The sequence below is a fragment of the Danio rerio genome, chromosome 5, assembly GCF_052040795.2.
Source record: "Danio rerio strain M-AB ecotype USA chromosome 5, GRCz13ab, whole genome shotgun sequence".
In the NCBI taxonomy this organism is placed as follows: domain Eukaryota; kingdom Metazoa; phylum Chordata; class Actinopteri; order Cypriniformes; family Danionidae; genus Danio; species Danio rerio.
Window position 1 is genome coordinate 2,689,425 of NC_141025.1, and position 23,580 is coordinate 2,713,004.

The 23,580-nt window shown below is 38.9% G+C and overlaps 1 protein-coding gene and 1 long non-coding RNA gene across 5 annotated transcripts in view; one reads left to right on the forward strand and one right to left on the reverse strand.

Moving 5' to 3' along the window:
• si:ch73-55i23.1 lies at positions 1–17,198 on the forward strand. 4 transcript variants are annotated; one of them, NM_001204308.4, is given in 17 exon segments: positions 1–48; positions 146–189; positions 829–937; positions 1,024–1,166; positions 1,258–1,459; positions 5,871–5,964; positions 6,036–6,176; positions 6,625–6,690; positions 6,780–6,821; positions 7,023–7,148; positions 9,122–9,265; positions 9,520–9,603; positions 9,683–9,837; positions 12,141–12,306; positions 12,386–14,050; positions 14,530–14,683; positions 16,337–17,198. In NM_001204308.4, coding segments are annotated over 14 exon segments (1,647 nt in total). In that variant the 5' UTR covers positions 1–48; positions 146–163; the 3' UTR covers positions 12,535–14,050; positions 14,530–14,683; positions 16,337–17,198.
• LOC147843780 (uncharacterized) overlaps positions 15,596–23,580 on the reverse strand; it is a 27,370-nt gene continuing 19,385 nt past the window's right edge. The window contains exons 4-9 of the long non-coding RNA XR_015490854.1: positions 19,089–19,388; positions 18,809–18,969; positions 18,162–18,383; positions 17,994–18,065; positions 15,980–17,465; positions 15,596–15,879 (exon numbers count right to left, since the gene is read on the reverse strand). This is a non-coding gene — a long non-coding RNA (uncharacterized LOC147843780). The remainder of the gene's footprint in view (positions 15,880–15,979; positions 17,466–17,993; positions 18,066–18,161; positions 18,384–18,808; positions 18,970–19,088; positions 19,389–23,580) is intronic.

A 23,580-nucleotide genomic window follows, 5' to 3' on the forward strand; every position in this document is an offset into this window, starting at 1 on the left:
ATAAACAGCTGCTGTGTTGTTGCTGATCCTGAGGATTTGACAAGAATCGTGAGTATCTTTTTAAAAACATTTATAACTTGCATGTGACAAAGTCTGAAGGTACATTAAAGATTTTAACTTTAATGTTGGATTTTAATGTTGACAGACGACTTACTAATTACAGATGAGTGGACCCAATTTCCAGGAAAGGTAATCCAGCTCAGATTCATAGACACAATAATTAATAATGTAGTCAAAAATGACTCAAAATGTACTTGAGACTTTATATTCAACCCTTAAATACAGTTGAAGTCAGAATTATTCGCCCCCTTGTTAATTTTTTTTTCCAATTTCTATTTAACAGAGAGCAGATTTTCTCAACACATTTCTAATCATAATAGTTTTAATAACTCATCTCTAATAACAGAATTATTTTATCTTTGCCATGATGACAGTAAATAATATTAGACTAGATATTCTTCAAGACACTTCTATACAGCTTAAAGTGACATTTAAAGGCTTCACTAGGGTAATTAGTGTAACTAGGCAGGTTAGGGTAATTAGGCAAGTTATTGTATAATGATGGTTTGTTCTGTAGATTGAAAACAGAAAAAGAATGGCTTGAAAACAATTAAAACTGCTTTTATTCTAGCCAAAATAAAACAAATAAGACTTTCTCCAGAAGAAAAAATATTATCAGACATACTGTGAAAATTTCCTGAACTTGTTCAACATCATTTGGGAAATAAAAAAAAAATGAAAAGATGAAAGGGGGGCGAATAATTCTGACTTCAACTGTATATTAAATATTTGATGGTAAATTCAGCCCTGTTTGGTCTGTGTGTGCAGTGAAGTGCGAATCGCACACTCTCTGAATAAGAATGAGGAGGAGTTTGTAGCTAAAAGGAGAAAAGATGTTCTGCAAAGCCTGGAGAAAATCGGCATAAGCTGCAATCAGGTAAAACATCTTAAACTTCATGATTATTTCTTCTTGAACTTACAAACAAATGGAGTTGTAGTTGACGAATGTGTGTGTGTTTTCAGGAAAATGTGCCAAACATTGCATTACTGGGTTCTGGAGGAGGACAAAGAGCCATGGTGGGATTGCTGGGATGCCTGGATCAGCTTGATAAAGCAGGTCTTCTGGACTGTGTGCTCTATCTGAGCGGAGTCTCTGGATCCACCTGGTAACACACACACACACACACACACACACACACACACACACTGAATTGTGTTGCATGTCAGAAATGAGAGCAGTGTGTTGTTCTTCTGAAGGTGCATGGCCTCCTTATATCAGGAACCAGACTGGTCCACTAAACTACAGACGGTCAAAGACAGAATCTTCAGCAGAATCAGCGGTCCTGCAGTCAGCTGGACAGATGCACATAACAAACTGTTGAAATATTTCAGCGAGAAAGACTACTTCAGCTTGACTGACGTCTGGGCAGTGCTGGCCGTCACAACATTTGTGAAAGAGGTCAGTGACGGTGACTATAATCAATGATATCTAATCTTGCAGGTTTTATAAAAGTGTTCATTCTGAAAGTGAAGCACAAATTAGATAATATTCTGATCTTGTTCTGCCATTCCTCTGAAACATGTGAAACACATATTGACAGAAATATGAATATTGGTGGAAAGAGTTCTGTGCATACTTGGACTATGGGAGGAAGCAGTTCCAACTGTGCTGGCCATCATGGCAGATTGACCTGAGGCATTTTTGGATTTTCAGTTCAGCCACGAGTACCTAGACTGAAGTCTTGGGGTCCACTGGCTGCAAGGGTGTCCAGAGCTTGGAATTTGTAGACATAAAGTCCAGAATGTATTGTTGTATATCAATACCTTTTCTTCTAGACCTTCCAGCGAAGCAGGCTCTTTGAGCCTTTGAGAGATTGACATTACAGATTTCCTTGTCTAGGTTCCATTGGATGAAACCCAATGATAGCTGGAGAAAAATAGGCTGTGGTTATTTGGGAGAATCAGAAGTCTGGTCGGAAGATCAGCTTTTATATTGTGGTTACCTGGACAGTGAATGATGGTAAAGTGGAACCTGGTGAAGAATAGACCCCAGGAGGCTTGCAATGGGTTCATTCTCTTGTCTAAATGTAAGTATTGCAAAAATTGATCAGTAATCACAGTAAACAGATGTCTTGCTCCCTCTAGCTCAGGTGTTACCAAACTTGTTCTTGGAGCGCTGTTGTCCTGCAGAGTTTAGCTCTAACCCTGATCAAATGCAACTGAACAGCTAATCAAGGTCTTAGTAGGTATACTTGAAACTTTCAGGCAAGTTGGAGGAAAACTTTGCTAGGAAACCAGCCCTCTAGGACCAAGATTGGTGACCCCTGCTTTAGCCAATGGCATCACTTGTCCAAGGTCAACTTTATGCCAAGTTAAGGCTACAGATGTCCTAGTTTTGCTCTGCTTGGAATAACTTAATGGGGAGGAATCCACAGAAGTAAAGAATAGGAGACGTACCGGCAACTTGGGAGAGCACAGCTCCTATATGCCAGTGTTGGAGGAGTCAACAATGACCACAAAGGGTATTTGCAGATTATGATGTCAGAAGATGGGAGCTGTGCTGATCCGTTTCTTATCCAAAGGCTTCATGAGCAGTGTTGTTGCAGGGCAGGGACTTGGGCTTATCTCACAGGAAAAAAAGTAAGGATAGATGGTGATGGACTGAAATCTTTGACGAATCTCCAACAAAAATGAGCGAATCCCAGGAATGATTGGAAGTCTTTGACGTATTGTGGATATGGCCAGTCCAGAATGCCTTTATCTTTCCCCTAGTCCATCTGGATGCTATTCTGGCTGGTGATGGAAGGAACTGTGTAGAGGAGTTATGTAATTCACATTTATCCAGCTTTAAGTAGAGATGATGTTGGAAGAGTCATTAGAGGACCTGTGGTACGTGGTGGCAATGTTTGGCCAGGTTCAAAAAGTATATAAGGATGTCATAGACTGTGAGAAACCAGTGAAGGAATTCCAGGAACACCTCATTCATGAATCTCAGGAATACTGAAGTATAGTTGGACAAGCCATGGTGCATAACCCTTAATGCAAAGTAGCCAGCATAGGTGATACAATCCGACTTCCACTCTTCAGCCTCTAGGATACAGTTTAGGTTACAGGTGGGGTTAGGTGAGCGCATTAGAAAGCATTGGATGCAGCTCAGATTGCACTGCACCAGGTCTGCAGCCAGACCCTTCTTCAGGTTGGAGGAATGTCCTTACCCCAGGTGGAGGAGTTCAAGTATCTTGAGGTTTTGTTCATGAGTGAGGGAAGGATGGAGCGTAAGACTGACAGGAGGAACAGTGCAGTGGCAGCAGCAATGCGGTCGATGTACCGGACCGTTGTGGTAAGCCGAAGCTGAGCCGAAAGGCAAAGCTCTCAATTTACCGGTCAATCTACATTCCTACTCTCACCTATGGTGATGAGCTTTGGGCCCTAACCAAAAGGACAAGATCTGAGATACAAGTGGCTGAAATGAGTTTCCTCCGCAGGGTGGCAGGGCGTACTCTTATAGACAGGGTGAGGAGCTCTGTCACCCGGGAGGAGCTCGGAGTAGAGCCGCTGCTCCTCCACATCGAAAGAAGTCAGCGGAGGTGGCTCGGGCATCTGTTTCGGATGCCTTCAGGAAGCCTACCTAGGGAGGTGTTCCAGGCATGTCCCACCAGGAGGAGGCCTCGAGGAAGACCCAAGACACGCTGGAGGACCTATGTCTCTTGGCTGGCCTGGGAATGCCTCGGGATTCCCCCGGAAAAGGTGGAGAAAGTGTCTGGGGAGAGGCTACAATTCACACAGGCTCACCAAAACTGGACAATAGAAGATTGGAGAAACGTTGCCTGCTCTGATGAGTCTCCATTTCTGCTGACACATTCAGATGCTCGGGGCAGAATTTGGCCTCAACAACATGAAAGCATGGATCCATCCTGCCTTGTATCAACCGTTAAGGCTGCTGGTGGTGTAATAGTGTGGAGCATATTTTCTTGGCACACTTTGGGTCCATTAGTACCAGTTGAGCATGGTGTCAACACCACAGCCTACCTGAGTATTGATGCTGACCATCTCCGTCCCTTTATTTTTGGGATGTGGTATGTGGTGGGATGTGGTGGAACGGGAAATCGGCATCATGAATGTGCATGGAAACTGCAGCAACTGTCAATATGGAGCAAAATCTCTGAGGAATATTTCCAGTACCTTGAATCTAAGCCACAAAATATTAAGGCAGTTATAAAGGTAAAAGTGGGGCCAACCCGGTACTAGTAAGATGTACCTAATAAAGTGGCCAATGAGTGTATATATTTATTTATTTATTTATTTTTATCCTTGTCAGTTCTTCCCCTCATTGTTAATGAATTCCTTAATTGGAACATTCTTTCTCCTTGTAGCTTTTTTGTCTTTCTGACAACATTCACTGAAAAATAATATCCTGGGCCCGGTTTTTCAAAAGGTTTAATCCGGATAAAATTGATCCGGATTTAGTAATCCTGTTTTTGCAATCCGTGATCACGTAATCCAGCTTACTTTTTGAGCCAGTTTTTCAAAGCAACATCGGATTGGATCAATCTGATCCGAATAGGAACTTTTCAGGATCACTAAATCTGGATAACCAGTGCTCAAACAGGATAGGACATCACAATGTAGAACTATAGATATGTAAAGAGTAGAATAGCCAGCGTGGGGTCAATATATCTTTATTTTTATTTGAAATGAAAACTAAGAAAATTTAATAATTATTAAAATAATAATAATAATAAGTAATAAAAACAAGAAAAACCCCACCCCATCCTCTTTCAGCAGTCTGCTCATCTGAGACCTACAACACTGTACATTGAGGATATTTATAATAAGTTTAAAATATAGATGTAAATAAAAAAAGACTTAATGTCAAAACTCCACAATAATTTCAGACTTCCTCATCTGATGTGGAGAGACCAGCTTGTCTGTGCGTAGCCTTTAGGAGGCGGATCTCAAGACATTGGCCTTGGTTTGCTGCAGTTTGGTTAGATTTAGTTGTTTCTCTGACAGATGAAGCTGTGCTTCTGCCATTTAAGTCTCTTTTTGCAATTGTTGAAAGAGATTTTAAAAATCAGTCATTGCCAATCTTTGCATTTTTTTGTTATTCTGTAATCATTGCATGCATCACTAATAAATATTCTAAAAAGAAAAATATTTTCCATTGTGATGAATATATATATATATATCAATTAGTGACATAATACAATTGATTGTTTTTGGTCTGTTTTGACAGCTGTTTGGGGGATTATTTTATGAGGCCAAACTCGTTCTACATTGCTGTAGGCCTATACTGAAAGGCTGAACACGTTAAAGCCTATACTGAATATAGCCTGACAGATGAACAAATAAAATTAAAACCTTATGAATAAATAGTATATCTCGTAAGATACTGTATGATCCAAAAATAGTATTATTTAATAATTTTTTTAAGTTTTCATTACATTTTGGGCATGAAATCCACGCTAAATCCACCCTTCTGATGGGATCAGTTTAATCCAGGTTTTTTGGATCAAAGTGATCCAGATCCTACAAAAAAGGTCTGAAAAACCCAAACTAAAGGTTTGATCCGGATCAAAACCAAGATTGGATTACGTGATCTCATCCGATTATGTAATCCGTTTTTTCTTTTGAAAAACCCATTTTCAAGATTTGATCCAATCCCTTATCCAAAATCCTAGTGGATTACTTTTGAAAAACCGGGCCCTGGAATTTAAATTCCTTTGTGTTGCGTCTGCTATTAACAATTAGTTGGAATGATGCCAAACTGCATATGACGGTGTATCTCTGCAAAACGACACAATGACAAAAAAACATTAAAACATATCATCAGTACATTTTTGATATCAGTGTCCAAAAAATCTGCACAGATGGATGAGAGCACACTCAGTGATCAGCAGGAGCAGCACAACAAAGACCCACTTCCCATCTACACAGTGATCGACAAGCAGTGCAAAGATGGAGGTCTGTATGCAAGAACGAAAATGTTACTGTGCTCACGTCAGCTGTTATAATGCTGTGCTGTTCATCTACAGACCCCTGGTTCGAGATCACTCCATATGAAGCAGGTTATTCCCTCACTGGAGCATTTGTGGACACTCCCAGCTTCGGCAGCCAGTTTGAGAACGGCCGTAAGGTCAAACCTCAGCCTGAAGTGGACATGCTGTACCTGCAAAGTAAACAACAAGAGAGCTTATCAATATGAAAACACACTATCATTGAACAATGTCTCAGAACACTAGTATAAACCACTTGCACAATTACTAAATCTTAAAAAGTAATTAAAAGATCATAACATAATACTTTGTCGTTAAAATAAACCATATTACACAGATGTTTTTTTCTGAACAATGGCTAAATTTTATGTATTAGACCAGGGATTACTAAACTCGGTTCTGGAGGGCCGGTGTCCTGCATAGTTTAGCTTCAACTTGCTTCAACACACCTACCTGGAGGTTTCTAGTATACCTAGAAAGAGCTTGATTAGCTGGTTCTGGTGTGTTTAATTGGGGTTGGAACTAAAATGTGTAGGACACCGGCCCTCCAGGACTGAGTTTGGACATCCCTGTATTAGTCATAATTATTTATATTTTACTTTTAAATGATATTTGACCTTTTCTGCAGGTCTTTGTGGCAGTGCTTTAGGTGACAGACAAATGATTCACAGCTTCATCTTGGGAAAAATACAAGGTGCTGCTACATTTTAAAACTCACTTCTGAATAAAGTTGCAGTGTTTGGTGGAAATATCAATACTGATTCCATCTCATTTTCTCCACAGAGTTCTTTACACAATCAACACCTGCTGAGGAAACCAAAAAGGGTAAAGCATTTCAAACATAGAAGCAGCATAACAAATGCTCATTCACCTTAGTGTGAAGTGTTACAAAACAGATCATTCTTTTTAGCTTCAATGCAAAACATTGGTAGTGGGGAAATGTCTAATACACAATTTTGTGATGAAAACAACTTACATTAAAGTAATTAAAGAGTGTTTACATATGTTTAATGTGTGTTTCAAAAGATCCAAACACACCACCAGAAGACCAGTGTTCTCAGGTGCTGACGGATCTTACCGACATGAATATCCGTGTGTTGAAAGGCCAGGATCCTACTCCTCTTGACGAATCCATCAGAACAAAGCTGACTGGTAGGACTTTCCTAAAGTGTGCAGGAATCATTGTTGGGTGTAATTAGATAAAAGAACTAGCTACTTTTCATTTTAGCTAATTACAGTTATACCTGCTTTACAATATCCTTGCATTATAATATACTAGCCTTAAATAATCTCAAGGGTTTACAGAGAATGGTCTGACAAAGAGGAAATATCCAGTGAGCGGCAGTTCTGTGGGCGCAAATGCCTTGTTGATGCCAGAGGTCAGAGGAGAATGGCCAGACTGGTTCCAGCTGATAAAAGGCAACAGTAGCTCAAATAAGCACTCGTTACAGCCGAGGTCTGCAGAAGAGCATCTCTGAACACACAACACGGCCAACCTTGAGGCGGATGGGCTACAGCAGCAGAAGAGCACACCGGGTGCCGCTCCTGTCAGCTAAGAACAGGAAACTGAGGCTACAATTCACACAGACTCACCAAAACTGGACAATAGAAGATTGGAGAAACGTTGCCTGCTCTGATGAGTCTCCATTTCTGCTGACACATTCAGATGCTCAGTCAGAATTTGGCCTCAACAACATGAAAGCACGGATCATCCTGCCTTGTATCAGCGGTTCAGGCTGGTGGTGGTGGTGTAATGGTGTGGGGGAGATTTTCATCGCACACTTTGAGCTCATTAGTACCAATTGAGCATCGTGTCAACGCCACAGCCTACCTGAGTATTGAGTTTTGACTATTGAGGATATTGAATAACCAGGGGCCTCATGTACGAAGACTTGCGTGGAAATCTTACTAAAACATTGCGTTTTATTATTAAAAATTCAGATGTATGAAACACTGCGTACGCCGAATCTCACGCATATTCTTTTGTACATCTGAATGAACGTGAAACTGAGCGCAACATGCACGAGCGCAAAACCCCTTCCTGCCTCCTCCCCCGTATGAATATGCTAATGACTATGCTAATGGCAAAACCCAACGAAAAAGCAACGGCAAAAGCAAGCAAAAAGAGAAACTATGAACAGAATGTAATTTGGAGGTGCTCCTTTCGGAGGTAGACCGGAGAAAAGCGGTGTTATTTGCAAGTTTGTTCTCCAGAATTAACAACAAAAGAAAAAAATAGAGTGGGAGAGTTTAGCTGATGCGGTCAACACAGTTGGGTCTGAACATCGCACTGAGTGCATTAGAAAAGAAATAGTGTGATTTATAGGTGTAAAGTATTGCAGTACCCTTTACAGTCTCAGTGGTGCAGCTCGTAAGACACATGTCAACATGTTTTGACATGTTCGAGCATGAACTCGGTTCGAATCCAGCGTCTGATGAACTCTTTCTTCTTTTTTCCCCCGCTACATATCAGATTTTGCCTACTATCTATCACGAGAAAGACAAGTAGGAATCACTAATAAGTTTGTGCATCATATTTTATTTGCACATTTATTGAATGGAAATGTTTCTGATTCACGCATGCAAATTCATCTTCAGTTAGTGTCTTTATAGCAATGTGTGTGCGGTAGATAGCTCAGATTACATTGGGGAAACAGGCGACCGCTGCAAATTGTGCTTTAATGTTTAGCTGGTCAACTGTATGGTATGGAAACCTTATATACCTGCTAGATGAACCCGTCTCATACAGCTGCCATTGCAAGGCTCAGACACTTTGTAGAGAGCAATTTAGCACAACTGCCTCTAGGAGTCGCCAATGGAAATAAAACAGACACGCACAAAAAATGTGCGTACGCCAGCCATAAAGCTGCCATGAACCTGCGCACATTCCCACGTTCAGTTCATTGTTAGTAAATCCAAACGTGAGCGATTCTGAGCCTGAAACCTGGCGTACGCAAAGTTTTTGTGCGTACGCCGCGTTGATACATGCTCTGTCCCCCATACACCTCCTCCATGTCAGCTAATGATCTGGCCCCATTTTCCACACACACAAAACCGCTGAAATTAGCAGTCTGCTAAGAAACTAGATGAGCTAATAATAATGCACATACGTTTTTCCTCCTCAGAGCTCTCTGGAGATGAACAACAGCTCATATCTCAAGTGAAAAAAGTGAATATCCGTGATAAAAGAGAAGCAGAACCAGAAATCAATCAATACACAGAGGATGTGTGCGACTTCATGTGTAAATTGAAGCTAAGCTTGCCTCTAGGTATGTATAATTACACTGTAATCGAATTAAACCACCTGTTGGATACACTCTTTCCTCTTTGCATGTTTGGAGGATAAATTACTTGTAAAAGAGACCCATCATAGCATTTATTGACTTCTACTCTCTGATGATTTAAAGTACTTTCTTTATCCTCACTTGTAAGTCGCTTTAGCTAAAAGCTTCTGCTAAATGAGCAAAGTTTAAAGCAGCATGCATTTACCTGAAAGACAATATTTATAGAAGTTAAATTTCAGGCACTCGGATGCGGATGGCTATTTCTAAATGCATGGCTCAATGGATCTGGGGCAGGAATTATGACTTTCTCCACAACATGAAACGTGAGAACAGACCTGCTGTTTGCCGGCATTTGAGTGTGAATAATATAATAAACAGTGGTTTTACACTGTGATCCCTCAGATGAAGAGGTGCCTACTGCTCTTCTGAAAAGTGACACCAGAGACTATGAAGATGCCGGGCTGTTGCTGAACTCACCCTACTTCTCGGTGCTGAGAAAAGAAAGAAACGTTGACCTCATCATTTCTCTGGATTTCAGCGAAGGCGATCCTTTCATGGTATTATTTAATTAAGGATGCACATAATGTTTTTGATTTGGTTCTCAGAAAAATCCCATTACTTTAGCTGTAATTTGCTGAAAAGTGTTTGCCTTCTTACTGATTTCTTATTGTTTTGCATGCCTGTCACACATGTTTCAGATTATCAAAAAAACTAAAATATCAGTCAAAGACAACACAAGTAAACACATCATGCAGTTTTGAAATCAAGACTTTTCAAGACTATTATTAAAGCAAACAAAATGCAAAACTACAAAGCCCTGTGTGAATGCCACGATTACCAGCGATCGGATTCCATAAGATCGCTGGTTCTCACTCACCATAACCGTGGACTACAATTCCGCCATTGTTGGACTACATATTCATACATGCACTCCGGTCACACTCACACATGCTTCCTCATCTAGACTGATTACTCGCACCACCTGAGGATTGTCAGAGACTGATTGCACACACTACTTAAGCCACACACTCACCTATTCAGTTTGCCGAGTCTTGTTAACGGTAAAGTAACACTACAACGCGTTTCCTAGTCTGGTTTCTCCGTGGTTTGATCTTAGCATAGCTTATCCGTTTGTCTTAGTCTGCCGCTTGCCTTCTGACCTCTCGCCTGTTACTTCGACCATGGTTCTGGACTGCCTTTATAAATCAGTTTGCACCTGTGTTGACCATCGCTTGCCTGACTTTTAATAAACCGGCATTTTGGATCCTACCTCAGTTGTATGTGAGAAAATCTGGCCAACTGTTAAGCCTGGTTTATACTTCTGCGTCAAGTGACCGGCGTAACCCATGGCGCATGCAACGCGTGTAGCTGTGCATTTATACTTCTGCGCACTGTCTCTGTTGGTCTGCATTAACACTTCTGGAACGCTAGTTGGCAGTGAGGTGTTAATGTTCCTCTGTGTCGAGTTTCTTTGGTGCTGTTTTGCTTTTCCTGAACACTTCCAGGATGTACAAGTGGCTCAAACTCGCTCATTTTGAGGTAGGAAGCGGCGGACGTGCAACAACTTTAACTCTGAGGTAAACACAAAACAAAACTTTCCATCCGGAGCTCCTTCATGGGACTCCACACTTGTAAACAATCGCTCCATCAGGCTCGCGCCATTCACGCGGCTCTTGGTCCCGCCCAGACTCGTCAGCGCTACCAAGCCGACCAATCACACCAATCGTTACGACGTGTAGTTAAATTTTTTGAGAGGTGCACATCAGCGACGACCACGGCGAAGGGCTATGCATCAGCGTCGTAGCATACACCGATGTTTGACGCAGAAGTATAAATCAGCCTTTAGTGAACTTGGGTTCTGCAGCGGGGCAATGATCCAAAGCACACCAGCAAGTCTAGTTCTGAACGGCTGAAAACTAAAAAAAATGAAGACTGTGGAGTGGCCTCGTCAAAGTCCTGACCTGAATCCATTTGAGATGCGATGGCACAATGCATTTAATGAAGCTAGTGATGGGGTATGATTAGGGGTGGGGTTAGGACTGGTGAACCAGCATTGCATGCAGCTCATATTGCAACTCCACCAGGTCTGCATCCAGACCCCTCTAGTTTTGGTGCTTCAGTACCAGGAAGACTTTCTGTGATAAATGAAACCAGGATATTTTTGGTGCGCAGCAGAATTAATGAAGGAGAATATCTGGCCTGACCTGAATTTAAATTTGTTTGGTGACCTTAAACATTAAAGAGTGACAGTCATGCAAAAAAAAAAAGGAATCAGTAAAAGGGCAAACACTTTCACACTACTGGATAAAAGCAAATTTTTTGCAATCATTTAAAATAGTAGTGTTTTTTGCACTTAAACTATTTACAAAACTTTATATAATGAAAATATGCACATTTTAACACCTTTGTTAAAGCATAGCTTACTAAACCAAAAAAAATTTTGTGGCCCACTTTAACTTTTAATTGAAAATGTTTGTGGCGGATTGGTAATTTACTCAAACACAAGAGAAAAAGTCTTAAGCAAATAAACAGCAGCCAATCATGTGAATAAACAAACTACATAACAGGTCACAACGCCAAAAAATTGAGAAATCCAGGCAGATGTCATAAGAAGGTGTTCAGAGGATTGAAAGGAAAATAATTAGCATTTACTCTGGTCTACAGTCACTTTCAGGAATGTTTCTATGCAATTTCTATACATCTCTCACACTGAATATCTGATATTTCTTTTATTTAAACAATGAATGAAGACCTGTGTTCCAGTTATGTGCATTCCTATATATCACTCTTCAGTTTTGCTCATTAGTTTAGGGTCTGTAGAATAATAAACCATTAAAGCTGTGTTGATATGCTCCTGCAGACAGTGAGAGACGCTGCTGAAACCTGCGGAAAACTAAACATCCCTTTCCCTCAAGTCAACATTACTACTGAGGACGTCAAGAAACCGAAGGACTTCTATGTGTTCAAAGGCCAAAACACTCCAACAGTGATTCACATCCCTCTCTTTAATGTGGTCAACTGTGGAGGCAAGTTAAGATCGTCTAGCTCAGTAACTCTGGAATTTATCAGCTGTGACCTGATTAATGTTTGCTAACTCTTCTTCAGATCAACTTGAGGATTGGAGGAGCAAATATGCCACCTTCCAACAAGCTTTCAGTGCTGAGATGATCACTGACCTAATGAACGTCGCTGGAAAAAACATCTTGAACAACAGAGAGAGACTGATGGAGGAGATTCGTGCAGTCATTGTGTAAAAATGACACGATGATCTGAACATCAGTGGAGTTTTCTCATATAAGGATCCAAAGTGTTCAATGTTTGATTTTTTCCAATGCAAATTAACGTTACAGTTACCCTAATGTTGTCATTGGTGTGTATTTATTCCAAAACTATAAGAGTGAAATTTCATATTTACTGATGTTCAACCAGCAGCTGTGCAGTCAATGTGTTATCAAAGAGAGCTGTTGACTTTCCTTTTACTCAGTCTTCTTCTTATTAAAGGGACAATTCACCCAAAGATGACATTCTGTCATCATTTTCTCACCCTTGACCTGTTCCAAATATGTTTAGTGATCAGTCACAATAATATTTTGAAGAAAACTGAAACCCTGTAACCGCTGAAATTCATGATAAAAAAAAGCAAATGCTTTGTATTTCAATGGTTACCGGATTCAAAAATCCTTCAAAATGCCTTTCTTTATATTTAAAAGAAGATAAAAACTCAAATTGGTTTGGAGAAGAGTGATTTAATTTTTAATTTTGGATGGATCGTAGTTTTGGCTATCCCTTTAAAGGATGGGTCTCAAACTGAAATTGTCGGGGGGCATATCAGTGACTGACAATTCATAGCTTGGTCCCACTTTATATTAAGTGGCCTTAACTAATATGTACTTACATAGGAACTAATAGGTTTTTTTACAATGTACTTATTGTGTAAATACATGTATTTACTGTGTACTTATGCTTGATTTAATACAAGTATGTAATTACATCTGTAACTAACTTTTGTAATTACATTTGTAAATACACTGTTGACCATCCCTTACACCTTAACCTACCCTTAAACCTACCCATACCACCAAACCTGTCCATAACCCAACCTCTATCCCAACTCAAAAGCACCACAAGTGTTCTCAAATACATCATAAACACAGTAAGCACATTGTATTTATTTGTTTTGATGTAAGTACATAGTAGTTAAGGACACTTAAAATAAAGTGGGACCCATAGCTTTAACATTTAAGCCCAACAAAGAAGTGAAACCTGATGTAGTTGATGCACATTCTTTGCCAGACGATACAAAGGCAACGCTCCTTTTTAGTTTGTTTTTGTACATATTGAAGGGGAAGTTTAAATTGCTATGGAAAATGAAATTTAATAAGAGGCATAATAATAATAATTATCATTCTATCCCAATCAATTGTTGCTTAACTAAAAGATTAACAGATAGAGTAAGAACATCAGAAAGCAGTTTACTTTACTGGCAATTGTTTTCTTAATATATATATATATATATTTTTTTTGTAAAACTACAACCAAGCGGGGAACAATATTAAGTCAAATTGTACTAATGCACATTTTTATACAAATTTGTATATGTGTATGAGGAAAAATCTATTAAATGAGATTAATTATTTCTAATTTTTAAAAATCATCTATTAAATGATTGAATCAAATAATAGCTGAATGATCATATTTACAGCACCATCTTCGCATGTACGCCATGGAAATATGCTTGTACAACACAATACTGGCGGTATAAAACTAATTATAATTGTGTAAATATAAATTTCTATCATCTAATTCCAAATGAACAATAATCTACGTATAACTTAAGTTATATTCTTTGGTTTTTAATTATAGAATTTCATTGACATGCCAGCTATGAGGGACATTTAACCTTTGCCTTGCTGACTACAGGCTAAGCCACAGTAATGCAATTATCGGTTTCACAGCATGGCTGTATCTATTGTCTTCCCTGTCTCCAGAACATCATTTGAACATTGTTGTAATGATGTTCTTATATACTGATGAGATCAGACCTGGAGAAACAACCAGACTTCATTTGCATGCTTTGTTTGACTGTCCCCACCTAACATGTATAAATTGTATAATGTTTGCTGTGGAGTTTAGAGTTTGCTTTCGATGACGCCACAGCCACGCTGAGTTCTTCTTATTAAAAAGGATTCTGCTTTGAAGACAACCGAAAGTTTCTCCCTGTTTTTTTTGGGCTCTTAGAAGTTTACAACATAATCAAATGACCCAAGAATATTAAAAAAATAGAGCTTTAGTTAAAATAGAGCACTTACGGACATATATTTCAAATTTAAAATCAGTCCCGCAAATAATCTGCATGTGCGACCGCAAACTGAGAGAAACCTAAATTAATCTGAATATATAGCACAGTACTTTAAATGTCCAGTAAGAGGTGTGTTCAAACCACAAGCGGCTATGGGACTGCACAACAATGATAGTGATTCAAAAACATATGTTTTGGAGGGGACTGATTTCATGAATCTCGGGAGGAGGAGGGAGGCCATAAGCAGTTTGAGACCCCTGCTTTAAAATAATGCTTATTCATTCAGATAATTTCCTTAATAAAAAGCAACAGAAATGAGAGGTGTTGCAGCATATTGAGCCAGCTACAGTAATAGAGGCCCTGTGTTTTTCAGCTAATTTATGTGTTTATTTATTTATTTACCGCTTTATTCAATCTGACACTTCATGCTTGATTTCATTAAGACCCACATACATAATCTCACCCTTCTTACTCGAGTTTAGCACTAACAATTGTATAAGTATCACTACTTGTGTGTATATTGCCTCTTAATATTGAGTCGCAGAATGCCACATTTGGAAGTCACTTTGGACAAATGCCTCTGCTAAATGACTAAATGTAAATGTATAATCATTGAAAATCAAATGAGCCATAAACGTTAATCGCAGTTAATGCTAACTAAAACATTGTATTACTCTTTCTTTTCTATTTAATAAACTATTGTATAAAAACAAGGTGCATCACTGAACTATATTAAAGATCAGGATTGATCATGATGGCATAAATAAACAAAGACGCTGCGGGACATATATGTATTTTCTAACATTCAGAATTATGGAATTTATAGGACCATACAGAACTTTTTTAATGCTTTCAAATACATAAAAAAAATTAAATCATGCATTTATTTAGCTTTGGAAGCAATCAAAGCTTTTAATCACCTTTTCCACTATTCCCGTGTTTAGCTTTTCCTTTACTGAATGAGCACTGTGCTACATCCGACAGATCTCACGATTATGTCTTTCTTTTCTTTTTTACTCTTTTATAACCCAATTTAACAAATTTTATTCTGTTTTTTAATAATTTTTATTATTTGTTTTTATTTCTTTCATATTCTTGTTTATGTAAAGCACTTAGAATTGCCACTCTGTATGAAATGTGCAATAGAAATAAACTTGCCTTGCCTTAATCTCTGAGCCAATGGCGTAGATTTGCTCTTGATATTGGTGGGGAACTTTTCAGACCATACTATTCAGTCTATATCAGCCTGCTATTATGCTAGACCCGGGTTGTCCAAACTCAGTTCTGGAGGGCCGGTGTCCTGCAAAGTTTAGTTTCAACTCAATCAGACACACCTGGACTTGCTAATCAAGCTCTTACTAGGCTTTCTAGAAATCTGCAGGACACTGGCCCTCCAGGACCGAGTTTGGGTCCCCTGGTTTAGATGCAAAAACCTCAAAAAGCCATTGATTATTTTGCTCTAAAATCTTGCGAGTACGCTCTGAAATTTGACTTTTGTAGTGACGAATGAGTTTTTTTCATTTCCTTTAAGCTAGTCTGTGCGTCAAAGCATGGAAAAAAAACACGAGCAGTAACGTTACTATTATAATGATGGACTCATTTAATAGCGAACTTATGTTACTTACACTTTTCTTTGAAATAAGCTCCTCATGTCCACCTTTTTTTGCTGCATGTCACCCACTTCACACCTTATTCTCGCACGGGAAAATTCTCCCTCAGTTTTGGCTCTGTTACATATGACCGTAGCTGCAGGCTCTCACATGACAGCAGTGACAGCCAATCACAATGTTCAAATATGTTTAGGGGCAGTAAAACTCGACTAGCGAATTAGACTGAACCCTTTCTCCATGTCTAGGTTTATGGTGACGGTGCAATTTTTTTAAACTGAATTATATTATTGGCGGGGACATTTCAATAGTAGTTGGATATTGGTGGACATGTCCCATCCATCCATGCTAATTCTAATCCCTTGCTCTGAGGTGCTGCAACAATGCTATCTTTGGCCTTTTTTACTTTACTTTCTTTATGGTCTTGTAGGAAAAAAGGAATTTATTTGTATTACTTTTGGGTCATAATTTTTAATTAGAAAAATGTTTAGACTAACAACAGATTAATCAATCTTTTCTATTGTTCTATTGTCTTTTCTAAGTGTATACACTTCCTCTTTTTTACTGTGCTGCATACTTTTTAGAAGAACTGCCGACCAGTGGAAAAAGCAGAATAAGAATGAATTTAGGTTTGTTACAGACTGCTGTCTGGACATGTCAGAAGGAGCATGATCATTGTAGAAGTTATGAAATATAAAAAAAATATTAAAGATGCACGTAATTGTTCAGTTCTGGTATGCAGAGAAGGGTTGCAGAAAGAGGAAGTATGTCTAGGGGTTACAAAGAGCCAAAGGACTGCAGAATGACTGATCAGCGACGTTAAACCAAAAAACTCCACCTGTTAATATCAGTTGTGTATATATGCTGGAGTCAGGAAATGTAAGTTAGTCGCGAAACCTCTTGAATGTAATTGTTGTATTGCATTGGGGTAACGTAACCCAGAGCTCTGTCATCCAATTATTCATTTGTATCTAATAAATTACTAATATTTTTGGCATTAAAGAAAACCCTCTCCAGGCCTTTTCTTATTAAACACGCATGGAATTGGCTTAATATTCCAACAGTCTACAAGTAGAAATTTATCTTTGGCTTCACCACACAACCACATCAGCGTTTAGAAGTGGTATTGAATGGCAGACACCTGCATGGCCTTCAAGTTGTATTTAACTGCTACACTGAGGTTGCCAGATTTGGCATGCATAATGCTGGACATTACATTGACTCTACCTGTGGCCAAAAAGGGCTAAAAAAAGCACTTACTTGCCTGGGTACTGGGTACCTGTCACCGACTCGGTCCCAGTCATTCCCCTCGCTGACCAGCAGAGGTCACCATCTCCGGACTTCTAACCATTACGTCATCCAGTTCACTCAGATCCCAGCACACCTGTTCTCCATCTCACTAATGACCCACGTACCACATATAAGCAGCTCACACACACACTTCATTGCGAAGTCTTGTTTAGCCCCGGCCAGCATTTCTGAGCGTTCTATCCTGCCTGATCTCCCGTTGACCACTTCAGCCCGTTTCTCGACTCTGCTCTGTCTTCTGCCTGCCCTTGACCAAAGCCTGCTTACACGGACTCTGATTCTCGCTGCCTGCCCCTGACTAAAGCCTGTAACACGGACTCTGAATCACGCTGCCTGCCCTTGACTCTAGCCTGGTAATCACTCTGCCTCTGTTATCTACTAATCATCGTTGAGTTGTATGTTGTATGTTCGCACAGCCGTGCGAGGTGTTGATGTTTAAGTGTGACTTAATAAATACTGCAAAATTGATCCCTCCGTGTCAGTCTCCCCGTTACAGTACCTCATCTTCCACCAAGAGAAATCAACTCTTGCCCTCTCCATTACCCAAAGCAGGGTCATGTCACTTGCATATCTTGTATGAGAAAAAATAGGTCAGTTTATATGCATACAAATCAAAGGATTTCAACATAGAAAATGTGACATGTACATAGACAAGCATGGTAAATACCTGTGTGTTTCGTGTTGAAAACTAACACTTTCTTTGTTACTTTTGGAGGCAAGGAAGAATGTGATCACTTCCCTGGTCATCTGGATCCAACCAAGACAATTTCCCGGGAGTTGCACAGTTAAGTGGTAGTTTTACCTCAAGATCAGACGCACAGCTAACACAGGCCTGGATTACTTTCATTTAGAAATTCTTGGTCACACGGTGGTTCCTCCCAAGTTGGTCCTGAATAGCATAGGGCACAAAGCCAACCAAAGGTTTGTGGAGATAGCACACTTGTGACAAGTCGAGCAAAACAAAACAAAACAAAACAAGTGTCAAAACAAGAACTCTGGTTAAGTGAAGCAGGATAAACATTTCTCAAGCCTCTATTGTTCATTGTGGAGCTTACCCTTGGATCTTTACATTGAAAGAGCAAAACATATTGCTTGAGTGTCAGGGTTTTTCCTGTGTTATCTCTGTCTCCCTCTCGTGCCTGTCTATTCATGCACACTCGCACACCTGCTATCAATTCTCTTGTTGTCCCGTTCCCATCACTCTCACCTGTTCTCTCTCTTCTCTGATTGTTGGCTTTTTAATATCCCCTTCGTCCTCGTTCTGTGCTTGATAATTGTTCTGTGTCAGAAAGCTACGCAGCTCTTGTGTCTTACCTGTTTGAGGATCACCAAGTTTGTCTTGTCCTGTGGATCACCGTTGTGTCTTATCTCATCTCACCACCCTGTTATCTGTGTTAAATCCATCTGTACGTCGGCTCACCTCTGCTCTTCCCACAGCCCATGTTAAAGTGAAGCCATACCATCTGCTCGCCAGCCTGAGATCTGTCCCGTTTCTTTTAACCGTTTTTGCTGTGGAGGTCTTCTATGTTTGATCAGTCCTGCATCGCCCAGAAGAAGGCTGAACATTCTGACTGCTTCGTCCCTCTCGACAAGCCTGAGATCTGTCCCGTTTCTTTTAACCGTTTTTGCTGTGGAGGTCTTCTATGTTTGATCAGTCCTGCATCGCCCAGAAGAAGGCTGAACATTCTGACTGCTTCGTCCCTCTCGACAAAGAAACAGAAATGTTCTGTTTTTGCATCGCCCAGAGGAAGGCTGAGCATTCTGATTGCTTTTCTAATTTTGTCACAAACTTTATTGACTGTTCTCTTGTATTTGGGTCTCCTTTTGAACACAACATTGAGCAAGGGAAGGACTGCTGAGTTGAAATGAGGGGTTTCTTGCCTTTCAGCAACACCTGGAGAAAAAAAATAGAAATATATATTAACACTGTGTAAAGTCATAGCAACCAATATACTAATAAAATAAAATTGTAGCTAATATATTTATATAATATATTTGTATATGATTAATTGAGATTAAAAATATAAAAACTACAAAAATAAAAAATGACGATTACCTTGCAAATCCTGACCTTTCTCTCATTTGTGATTTTTTAAAAATTATTATTATTATTTTGCCGATTCCACAGCTCTTTGACAGAGTTTAAGACCCTGTCCTTTTTTTCATGGAAAGTGCTTTTTTTCTTCCTGGGGATATTTTAATAAAGGGTAAAATCATGAAATCATTGACTTCCACAGTAGGAAAAACAAATAACATGGCAGTCAATGGTTACAGGTTTAATGCTGACCTCTATCCTTGACATGATTTGATGGTGTCCTGAAAACAGAATAATTAAGAACTGAACAAAATATTAGCAGAATTGTATTCTGTGGCAACGGGGGCATGATCTGGAGGAATCTGCAGAAGAGAGCATGATAGTTACCCTAATTAAGCTAGTGAAGCCTTTAAATGTCACTTTAAGCTGTATAGAAGTGTCTTGAAGAATTTCTAGTCTAATGTTATTTACTGTCATCATCACAAAGATAAAATAATTATTTTATTAGAGATGAGTTATTAAAACTATTATGTTTAGAAATGTGTTGAAGAAATCTTCTCTTTGTTAAACAGAAATTGGGGGGAAAATACACAGGGGGCTAATAATTCTGACTTCAACTGTATAACCTAACGTTTACCTTTTTCTAATATTTAGGACAAGCTTCAAAATAATTACCAAACTCAGAACATTCATTTAAACCCCAACAAGTTTCAGACTCTTTCAAACACTGTCTTATTTGTCAATGATAAACAAACAAGTAGTGTCACTGTAGTGTCAATGCTTCATGGGATTGTGGTTCTTTCACTACTTAAAGCCATTAACTTGAAAGTCATTCCTCTTTTCGTCTAATTTTCACATACTTTGCTTCAAGAGACGTAATCTTATTTCACACGTGCTAACAAATTAGGAAACAAGTCATTTTGTCATCTTGGTTTCAATAAAGCAGTTTTTAGTGTAGAGAAAAAAAAAGGAATTTACACCACAATACCAGAAAATCAAGAAGTGCAACTGCAGTGTAAATGAGTATTATGATATTTTAAGTGAGACAGAATTACATTCAAGTCTTCAACAAAAACATATTGCAAAGCACACAAAATAGCTCTGGAGAAAATACCACATTAAAGATATAATTGCCTAACTCTTTCACCAGTTCCCAAAGTGGGGGTTAAGACCCCCTGGGTGGTCGCGTAACAATAAGGTGAGGTCGTTTTAAAAAAATCTAATACATTTTAATATACTATCCATAACCTACAGAAGATAAAATATTACACAGGGTTCATACACATTTTTGCTACAAAAGTTCCATCACTTCTCCAGGACTTTCAAGTCAATTTTCATGACCTAATATCCACATATATGTGGTAAATCATAAGAAACGTTTACATTTATTACAGCATATCATAAAACATGCAATAGTTTAAATTTATTTTTATATCTATGTAAAATAGATTATGCTAACACAGCACTAACAATGTGGGAGCATGTTTTTGGCCAAGAAAAGTAAAAACAACTAACCTCCATTCCAGTATACAGTATACCGCAGCTTCAATGGCTTTGCACAAAAACATCTGCTAAATGACTAATGTAAATGTAGTTTCCAAAACTTTTCCGGCCCTGAAAATAGCCATGTCAACATTTCATGACTATTCCAGGTTTTCCATGACCATATGAACCCTGATTATAAAACAAATACAACATATGCAAATAAAAAGCCGTCACTCTTTCAATGTTTTTTTTTAAAAACCCCATGTGGTGTTTACAATAGATTAACGACACAGTCAGCTGGAGCAGATTGATTTTACAGCACCAGCCTAAACTTGACACCTTTATGGCACTCACATACATTAAAAATAAATACAGACCACGACTGAACATGGAGAAAGATCTCCGATTGGTGGTCTTCCAAATTAAACCAAGAAAAGACTTGGTTGGAACGTTTGTAAATTTATAACTTCTTTGAAAATAGTGGGGTTACGAACAACTGGAATGTTATTTTTGCTTCGTGGACTGAATGGTTTGGGAACTCTTGCGCTATTATTCTATAGAAAAGTATGTTAAAAATAAAATCTATTATTATTATTAATGTTTATTTTAAAGGGCAGTGTTTAGTGGAATGATGCATGTCTGCTTATTCTATCAAATCTTTGTAAAAGCTGAAAAAAAGAAACACATCTCTTGCATTTCCTTACAAAACATAGCTACACTTTTTTAATGATGATTTTTTTGTGTGTGTGTCTGCTTACTCTAAATATCTGTAAAAAGCTGAAAACTGAAAGCAATTACATAAATGTTTATTCAACAGTAACATGCATCTCTATTGCACTCCCTTTATAAATAGAATGGCACTTCAAGTTAATATTAAGTATACTAGAAGCACAATAAACATTGGTTTCTTCGACAGCCATGCCCCCCTTTAACTAGCTAAACCGGCTCCGTCAAATCAGGTTTTGGATCAACTGGGGTGAAATGAGGCGACATTCTCAAAGGCTTAAGCTTGATAAATGCTCTAAAACAACAAAACAAACTTTCTCTTGTCAAAACCTCTTGGCATATCAAGAGCTAGCACAACGGCATCATTATTCAAGTTGAAGTTATTTTTTTTTACTTTCTTCACTGTTAACTGATGACATGAAAAGACAAAATTCAGCACACGCCTTACTGATAATGCATACAGGCAAGCAGATGTGCTCCAGAGTAAAAACTCATCACACTCCATTGCACATTTATAAAGGTTTGCTATGGGAAAACTTGTTAAATTTAGTGCATACCAATAATAAAAATAACAATTCCTTACATTTATATAGCGCTTTTCTGGACACTCAAAGCGCTTTACATATAGGTGGAATCTCCTCATCCACCACCAGTGTGCAGCATCCACTTGGATGATGCAATGCCAAATCCCAGGACATCCTGGGATTTTTAACAACCACAGAGAGTTGGGACCTCGGTTTAACGTCTCATCCGAAAGACGGCGCTCACTGAGCAGTATAGAGTCTCCATCACTATACTGGGGCATTAGGACCCACACAGACCGCAGGTTGGGCGCCCCCTGCTGGCCTCACTAACACCACTTCCGGCAGCAACCTAGCTTTCCCATGTGGTCTCCCATCCAGGTACTGACCGGGCGCAGCCCTGCTTAGCTTCAGTGGGCGACCATGTGAGAGTTGCAGAGAGCTAGCTACTCAGATAGCAAGCACATTTGGGCAAATTCTGGCTAACTTTTCAGCCCATGACTCCTAAAATAGCAATGCCAGTGACTCACGATCTCCAAATTTCTCAGAGGTGGTTATAAATATACAAACATTGTAAATACAACAATAGGCCTATATAAACACAAGCATACTGACAACACAAAAAAGTGCACCAGTCTAACAACTAGGGATGCACCGATATGGATTTTTTTTCAGACTTGGAGGCAGATGGCCGATATATATAGGCTGATAATTATGAATATTTCAAAAAGTTATATTTTTATACAGCAAATTTCATAAAGGATTGAATTGCTCTTATGAACTGAATAGTCTATACTCAAAGCAAAAAAGCTATAATTTCAATTACAATGGCAAAATACTCATCTGGCAATTTCAATATTCACAATTGCAAGGTGATTATATTTACCTATATTCACAATTTCACATAAATCAGCATGCAAAAAATAAATTATTTCCTTTTCTTCATAGCAAATTAACATACAACTTGACTGTTGCATAGAAATAGTAAGTTAAATAACAAAATGGGATTTAATAAACAAGCTTACCATTTACTCAATCCATTCAGCCGATCTCCAGGTTTGGCTGTTGCAATTGTTAGCTTAGCATCTCTCAAGAATTATTAAATAATTTTCATATATTTAAAGCTTAACATGTTTGTAGTTATATCATTTACAAAGACCAAACAGAAATCGAAAAGTTACTATTTTCTAGGTTAATGGCTAGGAACTATACTCTTCTTCTTGTGTAATAACCAAGGAACTTTGCTGCCGTGCCATGGCTGCAGCAGGCACAATGAAGGTATTGCATACGGAATGGTAGAGTTGGGGTCGAGTCCACCT

Bases quoted from the DNA above. Each gene is read 5' to 3' on its own strand.
- si:ch73-55i23.1 (XM_087250966.1), top strand. From the start codon at position 164: ATGAGTGGACCCAATTTCCAGGAAAG. The intron at 6,822-7,022 runs GTAAAGCATTTC...GTGTTTCAAAAG, and splicing joins TGCTGAGGAAACCAAAAAGG to ATCCAAACACACCACCAGAA. The intron at 9,838-12,140 runs GTATTATTTAAT...ATGCTCCTGCAG, and splicing joins GCGAAGGCGATCCTTTCATG to ACAGTGAGAGACGCTGCTGA.